General features: G+C 46.9%; 2 protein-coding genes across 2 annotated transcripts in view; one reads left to right on the top strand and one right to left on the bottom strand.

The window, feature by feature from the left end:
- The window catches only part of LOC115162967 (mitogen-activated protein kinase kinase kinase 10-like), a 34635-nt gene extending 26211 nt beyond the window's left edge, over positions 1–8424 (top strand). The window contains exons 4-11 of the mRNA XM_029714519.1: positions 393–568; positions 755–1001; positions 1262–1384; positions 1628–1766; positions 1938–2050; positions 2223–2488; positions 2754–3282; positions 5828–8424. Coding sequence (XP_029570379.1) covers positions 393–568; positions 755–1001; positions 1262–1384; positions 1628–1766; positions 1938–2050; positions 2223–2488; positions 2754–3282; positions 5828–6240 — 2006 coding nt within the window. The 3' untranslated portion in view covers positions 6241–8424. The remainder of the gene's footprint in view (positions 1–392; positions 569–754; positions 1002–1261; positions 1385–1627; positions 1767–1937; positions 2051–2222; positions 2489–2753; positions 3283–5827) is intronic.
- Positions 8425–13683: 5259 nt separating this feature from the next.
- LOC115162966 (tetratricopeptide repeat protein 9B) overlaps positions 13684–17005 on the bottom strand; it is a 28515-nt gene continuing 25193 nt past the window's right edge. The window contains exons 2-3 of the mRNA XM_029714518.1: positions 16000–16182; positions 13684–15785 (exon numbers count right to left, since the gene is read on the bottom strand). Coding sequence (XP_029570378.1) covers positions 15691–15785; positions 16000–16182 — 278 coding nt within the window. The 3' untranslated portion in view covers positions 13684–15690. The remainder of the gene's footprint in view (positions 15786–15999; positions 16183–17005) is intronic.

The following is a 17005-nucleotide window of genomic DNA, read 5'->3' as shown; positions in this document are numbered from 1 at the left end:
CCACTTCTCTCTCTCCACTATTTCCATGCATCCCTAATGCTCTTTCTCTCTTCATCCCTCTCTCCCTCTCCTCCGTCTTATCCCTGTTCATCCTTTAATCTCTCCTTTGTCACCCCTCTCTACTGTGTCTGCTCTCTGTTTATTCCTGTCTCTCCTCTCTTTCCTCTCCTCTTTCTTTTTCCTCTGCCCATTCCAACGACTTTAAATATGATCTGTCTGTCTATTAGCAATTGTTTGGGATCTGAGGGCAAATGGCGCTACAGAGCACTGCAGTCTGTTCAGTGGTGGAGGTGGAGGGGAGATGTGTACATCTAAAAGACAACCACTGTACTTTGTTGTTTGGGAATTTACATGAAAGTTATATTTACTCAACCTCCTCTCCCCGTCCTCAGAGTCCTGGAGCCCTAACCCCCACAGTCGCCCGTCCTTCACTAATATCCTGATGCGACTGCTGGCCATCGAACAGTCGGCCATGTTTCAGATGCCCCTGGAGTCCTTCCACTCTCTGCAGGAGGACTGGAGGCTGGAGATCCAGCAGATGTTTGACGAGCTCAGGGCCAAGGAGAAGGTGAGAGGAGCCCACACGGTCATGTGAGAATGTTGTCAACATCGCCCTCAAAGTGCAGGTTGCAAAGTGCTGCTGCCTTGACAATGTGAAGATCCTCGACAGGGTGTTATGTTGCTGTAACATTACATCTACATTTTTTGTTCCAAATGCTCCATTTCCTTGACATGCCCCTCTTCTCTCCTGTAGGAGTTGCGTTCCTGGGAGGAGGCGTTGGCTCGTGCGGCTGAGGAGCAGAGGGAGCAGGAGGAGCAGCTGAAGAGGAGAGAGCAGGAGCTGGCTGAGAGAGAGATCGATATCGTGGAGCGTGAACTCAACATCATCATCCACCAGATGTACCAGGAGAAGCCCAGGGTCAAGAAGCGCAAGGGCCACTTCAAAAAGAGCAGACTACTCAAACTGGGCCGAGACAGCAACAGCATCAGTCTGCCCTCTGGTGGGTGGTGGCAGATATTGCACCCAAACATTTATCCTATTATTTGAATAGGGCATCATTTTCTCTTTCTATCCTTATTAGGATTGCAAAATTCTGGTAACTTTGCCAAAATCCACCGGTTTTTAAGAAATACCAGTTGGAGGATTCCCAGTTTTTTTCTTATTCCCTCCTGATTCCAGGAATCTTCCAACCAGGATTTCTGTAAAACCAAGCAATTTGGAATTTTGACTCTAATCCCTCCCTGTTTTGTATGTACACAGGTTTTGAGCATAAGATCACAGTGCAGGCGTCTCCGAGCGTGGATAAGAGGAAACCCCAGGGCAGTGAGAGCACCACACCTCCAGCCAGCCCAGGGGTCATACCCCGCCTCAGGGCCATACGACGTGAGTTGATCTGTGGGGGAGACAGGGACAGGGGTTGAGGGGAACTGGAGGACAGAGGACACAACAAAAGTTAATACCAGTTATTCAATTGTGAGGGACGCTATTGTGTCAATATAATACCAAATTGTGGATTCCCTCCCTGGATCTTGTGTGCAAGTGAATCCATTTTGTTACGCTCACTGCACATCAGGAATTTCATTTGTTGTGTTATAACGACAACACCTGTGTTATTGTGGCCCTCAGTGACGCCCAGCGACGGCAGTAAGACATGGGGCCGCAGTGCCGTGTGTAAGAAGGAGGACCTGGCAGCTAGCAAAAAGAAGGGACGCACGTGGGGCCCCAGCTCCACTCTCCAGAGAGAGAGACTGGGTGGAGAGGACAGGTAACAGTCATGGTCCAAAAACAACCCCTTGATAGACCAATCCCCTACCTGCCTGCTACCCTTTCTGATTTTAGCATTTGCATATTCAAATCATCTCTGAACGTTATTCTGGCGAGTGTTTGGTGTATGGTATCAGTAAACATTATTAACCCAATCTTCTTCGTCTTGCAGGTTGAAGTCGCTAGGCGACGGATGCAAGGTGTGGTCCTCTAGTGCCCCGAATCTGGGCAAGTCTCCAAAACACGCTCCCATGACCGTCGGCTTCTCCAGCCTCAATGAAATGGGTGAGTCTCTGTGTTTATCACTATTTCTGCAACAGAAAAGAGATTGTAAAACATACTATGGATACAAAATCAGTTAGACTCTTGATTGATTGAAATGCCTTGTTCTCCCTCTCACACTTTCTTATCTCTCTCTTTCTCTCTCTTTCGCTCTCTTTCGCTCTCTCTCTGACAGAGGAGCACTGTGAGTTGGAGGAGTCGCCCGGGTCTCTGATGCCCCCAGAGACCAGCAGTAACGGGTCTGTGGAGGAGGGAGGTCCCTCGGGTAGCTGGCTGGGGCCCGGGCTGGGGCCTGCTGGGCTAGGGAGTGGGGTGGGTTACCAGGACTCTCTGCGGCGCTGCAGCCAGAGGAAGAAGAGCGACCTGCTGCTACTGGGCTGTGCCTCCCTACTGGCCTCTGTAGGTCTGGGGCTGGACCTGCTACAGCTGGGGAGACTACAGGTAACGGAGGGAGGAAGGGAGAGAGGAAGGGAGGAGCAGGAAAAGGGTCTGTAACCCCCAGATGGACAAAATGACCCAAACCATGGCAAAAAACAAGTCAATCATGCCACCTGCTGTAGAGATTATTTTAATACATTGAATAATGGTTTATACTCTACACCTGGGAGTTGACAAGGTCAAGTATGTGTGTCAGTTGACATTGTACAACCGTAGAATGTACAGTAGATGCCAGTAAGAACTGACCAGTTTCCATGTGTGTGTCTAGGTCCAACAGGACGAGCAGGACCTTAGAGAGGAGCAGCGCAAGAAAAAGGACAGCCTTTTCCAGCGAACGGGTCGCTTCCGCCGCAGCACCTCTCCTCCGAGCCGCGCCCTGTCCCTCTCTCTGTCCCGCCGCCACGACTCTACTCTCCCCTGCACGGACCCCTCTCCCTCCGTCACCCTCCTCTCCCTCTCCTCCCTCTCAGACTGCAACTCCACCAAATCCCTCCTTCCCTCGGACCTTGAGGACTTGGCGTTGACCCCTGCAGTGGGTGTCTCCCTCCCCGCGGTGCCCCCCGTCCCCTCCCTTAACCCCCTCCTGGATCTGAGGGCAGAGAGCTTCAAGAGGGAGCCCAACCAGTCCCTCACTCCCACCCACGTGTCTGCAACCATGAACAGGGGGCACAGACGCACCCCCTCTGATGGGGCGATACGCCCCCGCGCCCAAACCCTAGGGCACCGCAGGACCCCCTCGGACGGCAGCATGCCCATGCCGCCCCCACCAGGGCCCCGCATCCTCCCCCTACATGCAGGTGAGTGTGTTGGGAAAGCATGATGTCACTATGAGCTTTGGATTGAAGAACAGGAAGCAATACACTGTGTACAAAACATTAAGGACACCTGCTCTTTCCATGACATAGACTGACCGGGTGAATCAAATCAAATCAAATTGTATTTGTCACATGCGCCGAATACAACAGGTGTAGCCCTTACAGTGAAATACAAGCCCTTAACCAACAATTGAGTTAAGAAAGAGAAGTGTTAAGAAAGTATTTACTAAAATAAACTGAAGTAAAAAAGAAAGAAAGAAAAAGAAAATAGAAAAATAACAAATAACAAATAATTAAGGAGAAACAATAAAATAACAGTAGCGAGGAATTATACAGGGGGTACCAGTACAGAGTCAATGTGCGGGGGCTCAGGTTAGTCGAGATAATTGAGGTAATATGTACAGTACATATATACAGTTGAAGTCGGGAGTTTACATACACCTTAGCCAAATACATTTAAACTCAGTTTTTCACAATTCCTGACATTTAATCCTAGTAAAAATTCCCTGTCTTAGGCCAGTTAGGATCACCACTTTATTTTAAGAATGTGAAATGTTAGAATAATAGTAGAGGATCATTTATTTCAGCTTTTATTTCTTTCATCACATTCCCAGTGGGTCAGAAGTTTACATACACTCAATTAGTATTTGGTAGCATTGCCTTTAAATTGTTTAACTTGGGTCAAACATTTTGGGTAGCCTTCCACAAGCTTCCCACAATAAGTTGGGTGAATTTTGGCCCATTCCTCCTGACAGAGCTGGTGTAACTGAGTCAGGTTTGTAGGCCTCCTTGCTCACACATGCATTTTCAGTTCTGTCCACAAATTTTCTATAGGATTGAGGTCAGAGCTTTGTGATGGCCACTCCAATACCTTGACTTTGTTGTCCTTAGGCCATTTTGCCACAACTTTGGAAGTATGCTTGGAGTCATTGTCCATTTGGAAGACCCATTTGCGACCAAGCTTCAACTTCTTGACTGATGTCTTGAGATGTTGCTTCAATATATCCACATAATTTTCCTCCCTCATGATGCCATCTATTTTGTGAAGTGCACCAGTCTCTCCTGCAGCAAAGCACCCCCACAACATGAATCTGCCACTCCCGTGCTTCATGGTTGGGTTGGTGTTCTTCGGCTTGCAAGCCTCCCCTTTTTCCTCCAAACCTAACAATGGTCATTATGGCCAAACAGTTCTATTTTTGTTTCATCAGACCAGAGGACATTTCTCCAAAAAGTACGATCTTTGTCCCCATGTGCAGTTGCAAACAGTAGTCTGGCTTTTTTATGGAGGTTTTGGAGCAGTGGCTTCTTCCTTGCTGAGCGGCCTTTCAGGTTATGTCGACTTGTTTTACTGTGGATATAGATACTTTTGTACCTGTTTCCTCCAGCATCTTTACAAGGTCCTTTGCTGTTGTTCTGGGATTGATTTGCACTTTTTGCACCAAAGTACGTTCGTCTCTAGGTGACAGAACGCGTCTCCTTCCTGAGCGGTATGACGGCTGCGTGGTCCCATGGTGTTTATATTTGCGTACTATTGTTTGTACAGATGAACGTGGCACCTTCAGGCGTTTGGAAATTGCTCCCAAGGATGAACCAGACTTGTGGAGGTCTACAGTTTTTTTTTTCCATGATTTTCCCATGATGTCAAGCAAAGAGGCAATGAGTTTGAAGGTAGGCCTTGAAATACATCCACAGGTACACCTCCAATTGACTCAAATGATGTCAATTAGCCTATCAGAAGCTTCTAAAGCCATGACATAATTTTCTGGAATTTTCCAAGCTGTTTAAAGGCACAGTCAACTTAGTGTATGTAAACTTCTGACCCACTGGAATTGTGATACAGTTTGTTAACAAGAAATTTGTGGAGTGGTTGCAAAATTAGATTTAATGACTCCAACCTAAGTGTATGTAAACTTCTGACTTCAACTGTAGGTAGAGGTAAAGTGACTATGCATAGATAATCAACAGAGAGTAGCAGCAGCGTAAAAATGGGGGGGGGGGGTCAATGCAACTAATCCGGGAGCCCAGAATCCAGGTGACTGTTATGATCCCTTATTGATGTATCTATTTCAATCCACTTCAAATCGTTGTAGATGAAGAGAAGGAGACAGGTTAAAGAAGGATTTTAAAGCCTTGAGACAATTGAGACATGGATTGTGTAATATGTGCCATTCAGAGGGTGAATGGGCAAGACAAAAGATTTAAGTGCCTTTGAACGGGGTATGGTAGTAGGTGCCAGGTGCACCGGTTTAAGTGTGTCAAGAACTGCAACGCTGCAGGGGTTTTCACGCTCAACAGTTTCCTGTGTGTATCAAGAATGGTCCACCCTCCCAAAGGACATCCAGCCAACTTGACACAACTGGGGTGGGTTGTACACTCAGCGTATATTTCAGTTACACCTGAACTTAAAAAAACACATGGCTCTGGCACGGCCCATCCATCTCAACAAAGTGTTCATGTCGTTCTTCCATCCATCTATTCTCTCCCTCTGCTCTCCCTCTGGTCTCTGTATTTCTCTCTCTTCTCTCAGGTTACAAGGAGACCCTGGATATACCCCGACTCCCTGACCCTTTCAGCCTCTTCCCAAGGGTCCTCCGCCGCAAGGCCCCTGCTCCGCCTGTCCCCGTCCCGGTCCTGGAGCCCCTGACCATCATCAGTCCCTTGGAGAGGCCCAAGACCCTGGAGTTCGCCCCCCGGCCTCGGCCAACACCAGCCAGGGTGCGACCGGACCCATGGAAGCTGGGCTCCCTGTCCAGAACCCTGAGCTCTTCCCCGGGCAGCAGCTGTGACAGTCCCCTGGGCTCTGGGGACAGCAGTGCCAGCACCGGCGCTGCCAGGCCCAACCTCATGGACATGGATGTGGATGGACAGGATCTGGACGGCACCCTGCCCCTGTGTGAACAGCACCAGGCTGCACAGCTCTGTGGACAGAACTACGGCTAAGTCACACATTACTGTATATGCACTAGGAGCACTGCTCCTAGTGCACACTTCAAAGACTCCTGGTGTGCTCACTTTATTTCTGGTACCCAATCCCTTTGCGAACAGTACTCCTACTAGTGTCCACTCTGAAACCCACTTGAGCGGGCTGTACCTCTCTCCTGCTGGTCACTCCTAAGCCTTGTGCCCCCTAGTCTCCTAGTCTCCTAGTACACACCCAGCATCCGGGACAGCACACGTCTTAGTGTCCCTTCCAAAGCCGCCCAGTGTGGGACAACATTCCTCTAAGTGACCACTCCGCAGTCCCTAGAGTCCAAACCTTTAGTGCCCTAGTGACCAGTGTGCCCTGCTAACCTTCCGCATATTACCTGTCCTCTAAAAGGAAGGAACGTGTAAGCCATTCCACTTCCAGACGGACACTTCTAAGTGCTCATCCCGATTTACATGTACTGCAGTAGTAGTCGTTCTGCTAAACCACCCCGTTGACTCTCTGCCTCTCTCTATGCAGGTGTCGCGTCTGTCTCTGCTCGCTCCTTCCCCAAAGACTTGGGCTGAAGCTTTGCCAGCCGTAGACACATTCACATCTCAACAGGGTTGGAATTATTCTCTTGGGAGTGCCCCTGTCCATGTTAATAGTTGTTTTGTGGGGGTGACCTGATTTATTATGAGAGCACCTCGGGGGTTCCCTTCATATGGGCCCTGCTGCCCCTCCTTCATATTTACATGTAGTCATGGTAGGCAGACGCTCAAATCCCGAGGCACTTCCAAATCAGTGCATAAGTTGCCCTCTTATTGTGCATCACCTTCTATAGAACTCATGTCCACCTCCCTCACCTCCACATAGCATCTTCCTGTATAGGGATGGTCTCTGTCCTCCCCCTCTCCCAAAGACTGCAACAGGAACAAGGAAGCCATTTTAAGCTCCACAGCACAATCGGCAGGACTTTATTTCCTCAGCTCTGTACAGCAAATTCATTTTATTCTTCTCAATGCTTGAACCATTCCAGCCATAACCTGTTTAGCACAGCATTTTCTATTGGTTTGGCGAATTGTGTGTCTGTGTGGGTGTACACTGTGTGTCTGTGTGGGTGTACACTGTGTGTCTGTGTGGGTGTACACTGTGTGTCTGTGTGGGTGTACACTGTGTGTCTGTGTGGGTGTACACTGTGTGTCTGTGTGGGTGTACACTGTGTGTCTGTGTGGGTGCGCACGTGCGCGTCCATGTCTGCTTGTGTTTTGTTACCGCATGTTATTTTGGGTGAAGGAGGTACTGTAGAACGAGCAAATCTGTTGTGAGAGAGCCGAAACAGGATGCTTTTCTCCCTCATTCTTTACCTTATGTCCTCATAGGGTTGCAAAACGTCCAATATTTTTTCCAAAATTCCCTGGTTTACCAGAAATCCTGGTTGAAAGATTCCTGGAATAAGCAGGAAATACGGGAATTGTTGAACCAGTATTTCTGGAAAACCAAGGAATTTAGGGAAAGTGTGAAACTTATAAGCTGGAGTTTCCCAGCAAACGTCCTCTCTCTCATCGTCATCACTGCTCTGTATAGAGCCCCTTATACACTCTGTTATATGGACAGTTTACTACAACAAAAGTCCTCTGAGAGCAGAGGAGGACCATGGGAAATGAGGGTTAATCCACTTGCAATAAATGGTTAATGAATACTACCTGTTTTCTACCAACAAAAAAAAACAATTCCCACATTCCGTACCCCTGACTTCCTTTTCCTCACCTACTGGATAGTGATACAGCATCATTGAAGGGGAAAAGGACCCAATCTTTGGTTAAAGAGCCATGATATTGACATTGACATGTCCGTGTCACAAGAGTACAGACTGTGAAGGACTTGACACAAGGTGCTTGGGATGTGGACGGCGAATGGAGAGAACTCTGTATTCTCTTGCAGGCCCGTGAGTGTATTCTCTTGCAGGCCCGTGAGTGTATTCTCTTGCAGGCCCGTGAGTGTATTCTCTTGCAGGCCCGTGAGTGTATTCTCTTGCAGGCCCGTGAGTGTATTCTCTTGCAGGCCCGTGAGTGTATTCTCTTGCAGGCCCGTGAGTGTATTCTCTTGCAGGCCCGTGAGTGTATTCTCTTGCAGGCCCGTGAGTGTATTCTCTTGCAGGCCCGTGAGTGTATTCTCTTGCAGGCCCGTGAGTGCACCACACTGTCTGGTTGCTGAAAGAAGAGGAAGAAGGACACTTTTTAATGGCGCAGTCGGTCAAGGCTACATACAAGTATTTACTTGACTATGTGTATGGGAGTGTGTGTGTGTATGTGAGTGTGTGTGTACGTGTGTGAGTGTGTGTGTGTGTGAGTGTGTGTGCGTGTGTGTGTACGTGTGTGTGTGCGTGTGTGTGTGCGTGTGTGTGTACGTGTGTGTGTGTGTGTGTGTGTGCGTGTGTGTGTGTGTGTGCGTGTGTGTGTGTACGTGTGTGTGTGTGTGTGTGTTTAGTGTTATTATTTGTATGGGATGATGTCAATCCCATAGGTACAGTAGAGGGGTGAGCCAAACTCATCCTTATTCTCCTTGTGTGGTTAAGAACGCTCAAAGTATTTATTAAAATGATTGTTATAATTGAAATAATGATTCATTATTGTTATTATGATTCTCTTTCCCGGAATATCCGTATATATATATATATCATATATTTTGTTAATATAACACAGACCAACCAAGGAAAACCAAGAAAGCTACAGACTGACGTTCATGTACAGTATGGATGGAAGATTGTCTACGACCTGTCTCAGTCTGTGACGTTCTGGGACACATGACGAAAGAGCGATGTGCTGATGACTGTCGAGCTGCGACGATGAACGATTGAATGAATTACGTAATAAAACAGGAAGAGAGGTGCTTGCTGTGTCTCTGCTGTTCCTGTCACTCGCTCTGTGGAGTTACATCCATAACGTTGACTGCCGTTGTATTCCCGTTCTATTCTACCATGTGCTCTAATGCTTGTAATGGCTGAACATTTCCATGGCTTATTTTTCAACCAACACACATTATATTGTATCCCGGTGAGCAGAAAGGCCTGGTTGCAATAACAGGGATCATCCTCTAGATGTCATCAAAGCTGATCATGACACGTCACTTTGAGCCAAATATTCTTACTAGGACAAGCATGGTAGCTGGTTGTGCATTTTGAGAGTAATTTAGTTGTTCACAGGTATCTTCCAGGTTTCCTTCTGTGGAGTTGTACGCTCTGACATTTCCCTCTGTCTTTTGTTATGAGTATTAAGAGATTGCTCCCACTTGAGCACGAGACCACCTTTACTAAACAGTCCAACAGGATCCCTCCAGGATTTTTGGCCTTTGTAACAGAATTGTGTAGGTTGACCTTTGTGAATCTTGTAAAGCGAAGATATCAGGTATGTTGCATTGTTAACATCATGCTGGAATCGCACAACAGACATCTCAATATCCCAAACACCTGACTTAATCTAACAGGTTTATCGAGGTGCTTTCATAGCCCGGTTTGTGCCTGTTGCTAACGTACCTCAGTCCTGATCTTGTCCACATTCTGATTGTGCCCACATATTAGCCGTAGCATCTACACATGGTATTAAAATGTGTCCGCGTGGTCACCAGATTTCCCTGTATACAAATCATTTGACAGTTATTGTTTCAAAATAAATACTGATTTCAATTGTTTCATTGTCCAGATCGTTCTACACTTGTAAGATATCCAGACAATGCATCGCTGACTACCTCAGGAGGTGGTCAGTAAGACCTGATCACAAACAGACCACAATGAGTCTTTTAATCATCTATACCTGTCTAAAAATGTGGGGACAACCAAAATGTGGACAAGATCTGGACATGGAACACATGTTAGCACCTGGTATAAACAGGGCTCATGGCAACAAGCAGTGAGGAGGATGAAAGAACGTCAGCTGTTCATTCAGCTAATCTGTAACATTGAATTAATGAATAAAAACACGGAACTCATGAATATATGCATCGAAATTGAAAACTAAATGCGAGGCTTTCAATTAGAAGGCGCAAACAACTCTCACACACACACAGTCCCGATCCACTTCACTGCTCTGTCTGTCAGCGCTATCCGCCGATCAAACACAGTTCCCAGACGCCTGCCAGTTGCCTAGCAACCACTCTTCACATCCGTGGCAACGCTATTAAAAGCAACAACAAAGAAAAGAGGAAAAGGGATGATGGAGGAAATGGACAGGTGTTTTAGACTCAATAAGGATTTGTTTAGCAAGGTCTCATGTATACCCTCAATTCACCTACAGACGCTAGTCTGGGTTTCACCTGTGCTTTTCACCTGTGCTGAGGTAGCTGCGTCACAATGCTTCTCTGTCCCTGTCTGAAGCCCAGTGACACAAGCACACACACAATGTGTCTATATGTCTGTTCATATCCCTGTTCCCCTGTTGTCTTTTTGCCTCCTTTGATGTGCTTTCTTGCTTCCTCCATATCTTGCTCTTTCCTCGCTGTCATAGCTCAGCATCTCTCCTCCTTTCCCCCCTTTTTCTCCCTCCATCTTTCCCGTGGCGCCTTTCAGCAGGTCTACCCCGCCGGGCACAGATGTCAGTTCAACGTCTGTCCCACATTGGTTCAACGTCATTTCATTGAAATGACATGGACACAATGTTGATTCAACCAGTGTGCGCCCAGTGGGATATCTCTTCGCACCAATCCCTCTTTTTCTCCCCCTCCATCTTTCCTCCAATGCCTTTCTCAGCACCTCTCTCTCTCATCTACTCCTCTCCTCCACCGCCTCCCCTCCTCTCTCTCTCTCTGGAGCTCAGGGAGCAATTAAGCAGGGCAGTCAGTAGTAACAGAGATTATTACCTTTGGAGGGAGAAGAGAGGGGGAGCGAGGGAGGGAGAGGGGTGTGCAGAGAGAAGTGTGTGTGTGTGTGTGTGTGTGTGTGTGTGTGTGTGTGTGTGTGTGTGTGTGTGTGTGTGTGTGTGTGTGTGTGTGTGTGTGTGTGTGTGTGTGTGTGTGTGTGTGTGTGTGTGTGTGTGTGTGTGTGACTGTGTGTTGCTGTTACCTCCTATGGTGAGGTGTCACCATGCACTCAGACAACCCTGAAGACAATCAAGCAGGCACAATTTAATTTTCCTTCTCAACTTTATTTCTAGTCGTCATTTACCAATCAATAGTGCATTCCCGGGCTAGCAGTTCAATGTAACCAGTTATCACGTCCTCTAATGTGAGGAATTGGAATAGTGAATGGACGTTTCCTCACATGGTCCAATGGGAAAAATGGACTTCTAACCACGATGTACTCATCTTCAAGTCCTACTCTCCGGTAATAAGCAAACGAGAAAAGAGAAAGAAAAACAGATTTTCGGGGGCACTTCGCTGCTGTAACTCATAAATAACTTCTACTGTGTAACTGGTTTGGTTCCCCAACGCCCACTTTCTTCAACGAGATCCACTGTCACTTTGTGGGGTTCACAAACTCTTCGAGTAGGGTATGGACTTTCCCAAAACAGGGGACAACAAATCCTACTTAACATCTACACACACAGACACCGTGACAGAGAGCCTGTGGTGTAGCTACACCAAACTCACTTCCCCCTTTCGCTTGCGTGCTCGTCAATTGATACAATTACTCAATAAAGTACAGCTTTTAACAGCCGTTCGTTTTTCTTTTCAGTTTCGTATTTTGTTCACAATTGTTTCATAACCACAAAAACGACGTTGACATTTGACAAACATGTACCTCAATGACATCAAAGGAAAGAGAAGAAAAACTGCCAGTATTTACTTTCCCACTTGAGTTTGTGCTTTTGCCGTATCTTTTCAGAACTAGACTGCTAAAGAGACGATATCGCTCTCTATCTATATTTGCACAGGCAGCACGCTGTAACACTATGCCCACAATAACTGGTCCAGGGTCATTCCTTTGTTTCTCTCATAATGGGTCATGTTAGGGCAGGGGTGGGAAGAGCATAGCCCTGACCTGTTTTTATGTGTAGACAGTAACCGTAGACATGGAGCGATAATGACTCAGCACACTGGGATAACAACGGGGATGGTGGACGGGTGCCTTGGAGATAGGACCATGGGGAGAAAAGCTATTCCCAAGAGGGCCATGTGTGAGTAGGCCCAGCTCAGCCAGCCATAGGGACCAATACAACACTACTGCACGGCGGTGAGGTTCAGAGAGTAAGAGACAGATATACACTGAGTATACAAAACATTAAGAACACCTGCTCTTTCCATGACGTAGACAGAACCAGGTGAATCCAGGTGAAAGCTATGATGTAACTTGTTAAATCCACTTCAATCGGTGTAGATGAAGGGGAGGTGACAGGTTAAAGAAGGATTTTTAAGCCTTGAGATGATTGAGACATGGATTGTGTATGTGTGCCATTCAGAGGGTGAATGGGCAAGACAAAAGATTGAAGTGCCTTTGAACGGGGTACGGAAGTAGGTCCAGGAACACCAGTTTGGGTCAAGAATTGCAACACCGCTGGATTTTTCAGGCTCAACAGTTTCCAGTGTCTATCAAGAAATGGTCCACCACCCAAAGGACATCCAGCCAACTTGACACGGAACTGAGGGAAGCATTGGAGTCAACATGGGCCAGCATCCCTGTGGAACGCTTTCGACACCTTGTAGAGTCCATGCCCCGATGTTTGGTATACTCAGTGTATATTTCATTGACAATCCCGATTATTATTATTACATTTTTTGAATGATGTTAATATTGTTAAATATATATCCATTTGCAAAGTAGGCTTGGCAATGCGGACATTGAAACGTCATGCCAATAAAGCAATTTGAATTGAAATTGAATTGAGATCGAGGTAGGGAGAGAGATTTTGGAGATCGGGGAAAGGGTGGAGAGAATGAGAATCAGAGAGAGAGATAAAGAGAGAGAGAGAGATAAAGAGAGAGAGAGAGAAATAGAAAGTGCGAGAAAGAAAGAGAGTTCTTGGTGCCTCCAGGTTTTTCCACACCGTGTTTCTGTACCAAGGTGTTAACCTCCGCCGAACCTCTTCACAACGCTGCTTTAACATAACCCCATCTCCACAGTTTCAGAGTGACATTGCACTCCTGCTGTGTTAGTGGTGCTGCTGGCCCATTCCCCTCTACAGTGGAGCGTCTCTGGATCACACACGTTTGCTCCAGGCAAAGCACTGCTGCCTCTCCAGAGTCCCATTGACACCACAGGAGGTTGGTGGCACCTTCATTGGGGAGGACGGGCTCGTGGTAATGGCTGGGGCAGAGTAGGCGGAACGGTATCAAATACGTAAAAACTCATGGTTTGCACGTGTTTAATGCCTTTCCATTCGCACCGTTCCGGACATCATTAAGAACCGTCCTCCCCTCAACGGCCTCCTCTTACTGATACACTTTGGTCCCAGTTTCCCTCATATTAGGCCACAGGCAAATGATGAGATCTGTTATCGTTTTGATATTGTATTATCCACTCCTCTGAAGTTCTTTTGGAATTCTTCTTCTCACCTTGGCCAAGGCAGACCACTGCTGCTGACCCAAATGTATTTCTGTATGGGACCATATAAGTCTCATAAAATGACCCTACGCAAGATACAAGATACCGAGGTCTTTTTCAGGCTATAACGCTGACTACTCCATTAACCCATTCTACATCTGAAGGGACCATAGAGGGTATTAGTGGGATACATTGGAATGGGGGGGAGCAACCTGCCATGTCGTAGAAAGCAATGAAGCATTATCCCTGACATCCAAACTGGCTTCCCCTCTGAGCCACACATTACCATGCAGGGGCTTGCACATAGGGTGAAGGAAATTGGGTTACACGGTATTAGAGGGTGGAATTAAGGTCAACTCAAACCTCTCCTTAGAACAGGGCAGGTACATCTAAGTATTTCTCTAAATGCTAGAAAACCTTCAGGCTTTATCAGCATCACTGGGATTGGTATTTAGAAAGTATGCAGTGGCATGATGGTCTGTATGTGTAATATGTCATTATCTGGCCTTGCCCCAATCACAATCCTCCCTTGTCTTGGTCTATCACTACTGTTGTGTAATCTGCCTATAGAGACAGCGATTTTTGTAATAATTTATTTTCTGAACAGATTTTTTGGGGTTTGTCGCAACACTGACATCTATCAAAATATATCACAATTCAATTCGGAATCTCAAATGGCACACTCATGTTGATGTTTTTAATTGACTGGATTGAGATGGCTGACACACTTCAGACGGATACGGCACGTGCGATCGGATTCCCTGCACCAACACTGCCAAGGGTGTCTTGTGATGTCACTGACGCCTGGGACGATTCAGCATGAGTGATAAAGGGCCTGGAAGTAGATCTCAAGAGTAGAAATCAGAGGAGAACTCTGTCCTGCCAAGGTTGCTTGATGGAACCTCAATTCCACTGGCTATTTTCCATTGTGACATCATTAGCTAGGAAGCGGAGGGGGGGGGGGGGGGGGGGGGTGTAACAGTCTGACAACACAGCACATTCCAGGGGGGATTGGACAACAGATTCAAGACACCGGTTCAAAACACACCTGCTAAACAGCGGAACAGCGAGTCCGTTGGGAGTTAGTTTGTTTTGTTCCTTAGAAAGAGAAAGGGCACACATTTTGCTTCGTAACAACTGAGAGTCGTAAGTACAATGAATATCAACAGAAGGCAAAAGAAAATGATCAAAGGACAAATTACAAACACTTGAACTAGCCCTTGAATTGAAAAACCGTCCAGAAATAGTGACAAGACAGTACAAGCTGAAAATGAAAAAGAAGACTGATTGAACATGAGCGCAAAGGCCGGGCTTGTCTGAAGACTACTCCGTATTAAAAAGACAGCGATGTAGCCTGCTAGCTAGCCTGATCTGTACTGTACTGGGGGGGGGGGACAATCTCTCTCAGGGACAAGTCTGGGTCAGTGGCTTTCAGACCTCCATCCATTGTGACAGGGCAGAGTCAGGGTGTACAGTTGAATTGGCCTAAGGTCTTGATATGTGTACGCCACTCGCTTTCTCCTAAACTCCTTCCCCTGTCCTTCCCTGGTCCCTTTCCCAACCCTGGACCTCTCCTCAGTCCTCACATCGAAAGAATAAATAAGAAATTATACTTGATTTTAACATTTTTACACCTTTACTAAATGACGCAATGTTCTTCGATCATATATTTTTTGAAGCAGTTTTTTCATTCGGACAACCATGACTGTTTTGTATGAGTATAGTACAGTATTTCCATTTGCTTCGTTTTTTCTTTGTTGGCTTGACAGTCTGCATCTGGAGTACAGAACAACAGCGCCTGGGGGAAAGAAGAGACACAAGGAGGAGAAGAGAGGGGGAGAAGACGGGGCTTTTTTCTGCCCTGTTCTTTCACATGGTTGTAGCGCATCGCTGGGGCCGGTCATCAATGGGACTGGGCTCCATAAAGGAGGAGAGGAGGTCAGAGAGGAGAGGTGACGTAGGATGGGTCACAGCGCAGGCCTTGGTGACAGAGAGGCCAAAAGGTCAAAGGTTAGCCAAGGGCCTCTTTGCCGCTCTCTCGCTCCCGCTGACCCTCCCTACTCATCTTCATTTCCGTCAACTGGATGTACCGCAGCACGTTTGTGTCTGTGTCATAGAGAGGGAGGGAGAGGAAGAGTGAGAGTGAGCAAGAGAGAGAGAGAAGGAGAGCGAGAGAGAGAGAGAAATAGAGGGAGATAATTGTTAGTGTAGCAGCTGGCATTAGGCGACATGTCCTGGGTAAGATGACATGAGTCAACCAGATTCTCTCTTTACTGACAGACATTGAAAAACACTGACTGGCAGTACTGTCTCAGCCTACCTGAGGGCTCGCGGTTCTTGGCGTCACGCAGGTAGCGCAGGGCACATTCATAGTCGCCCAGGTGGTAGCAGGCGATGCCGGCGCGGTACATGGCCTTGAAGTGGTCCCTCTGGTGGCCCAGCACCTTCAGGCAGTACTCCTTCACACGCTCGTAGTTCACCAGCTCTGACTGCAACAGGCAAGCTACACAGAGACAGGGACGGAAAGAAAGTAAGCAGTCATTTCTGTACTATTGTGCATTCCTTTGAAAATGTTGCTTGGTTTGCTCTTTTCGTGCCAGTATAGCTTGTCGGTATCGGACTGAATTGAGAGAGAGAGGGGTAAAAAAACAAAAAGAGTTTGGACAGGTTGGAGAGAGAGAGAGCGAGAGAGAGAGAGAGAGAGCGAGAGAGGGCAAGAGCTGATGTGCCACGCCTTTTAAACAGAGTACAATTCAGCGACCGCACTACTTCTTCAGGATGAGAGGGAGATAAAAATAGCTAGAAGCTAGGACGCTGCAAAAAAAAAAAAAAAAAAAATCTGGTCAATGTATTACACATTCAAATACAGAACTTATCTTATGCTGCTGAGTACATTTAAAAAGAGAGAACTGCTGTTGAACTAGCCCCGGAAAAAGAGGGAGGAATCTAGCTAACTTAGCACACCTTTAGAGTGAAGGATTATTACTGCAAAGCTTTATTTTCCTGGCAGAGAAAGAGAGGGAGTTAGAGAGAGAGGGAGAGAGAGAGAGAGAGAGATGGAGGGTTGAGGGAGAGGAGACAGGTTCACGGGGAACAGAAGAAAGATACAGGTGATATATGGGGCAGGAGATAGTGATGACACTATTGAGATATGGAAAGGTACAGTTCAGAGAATAGCACTTTGGAGACACTGCGTTTCATTGTGGTCATTAATCGTATGGGTGTCATTAGTACACACACACACACACTCACACACACACACACACAGGCAGACAGGCACACAGGCAGACAGGCACACACACATTTTATTGCAGCTTTTAGTCCAG

Source organism: Salmo trutta, chromosome 26 (assembly GCF_901001165.1).
Source record: "Salmo trutta chromosome 26, fSalTru1.1, whole genome shotgun sequence".
NCBI classification, from domain to species: Eukaryota; Metazoa; Chordata; class Actinopteri; order Salmoniformes; family Salmonidae; genus Salmo; species Salmo trutta.
Note: the sequence above shows the minus strand (reverse complement) of the source record. Positions and strands in the feature narration are given on the sequence as shown.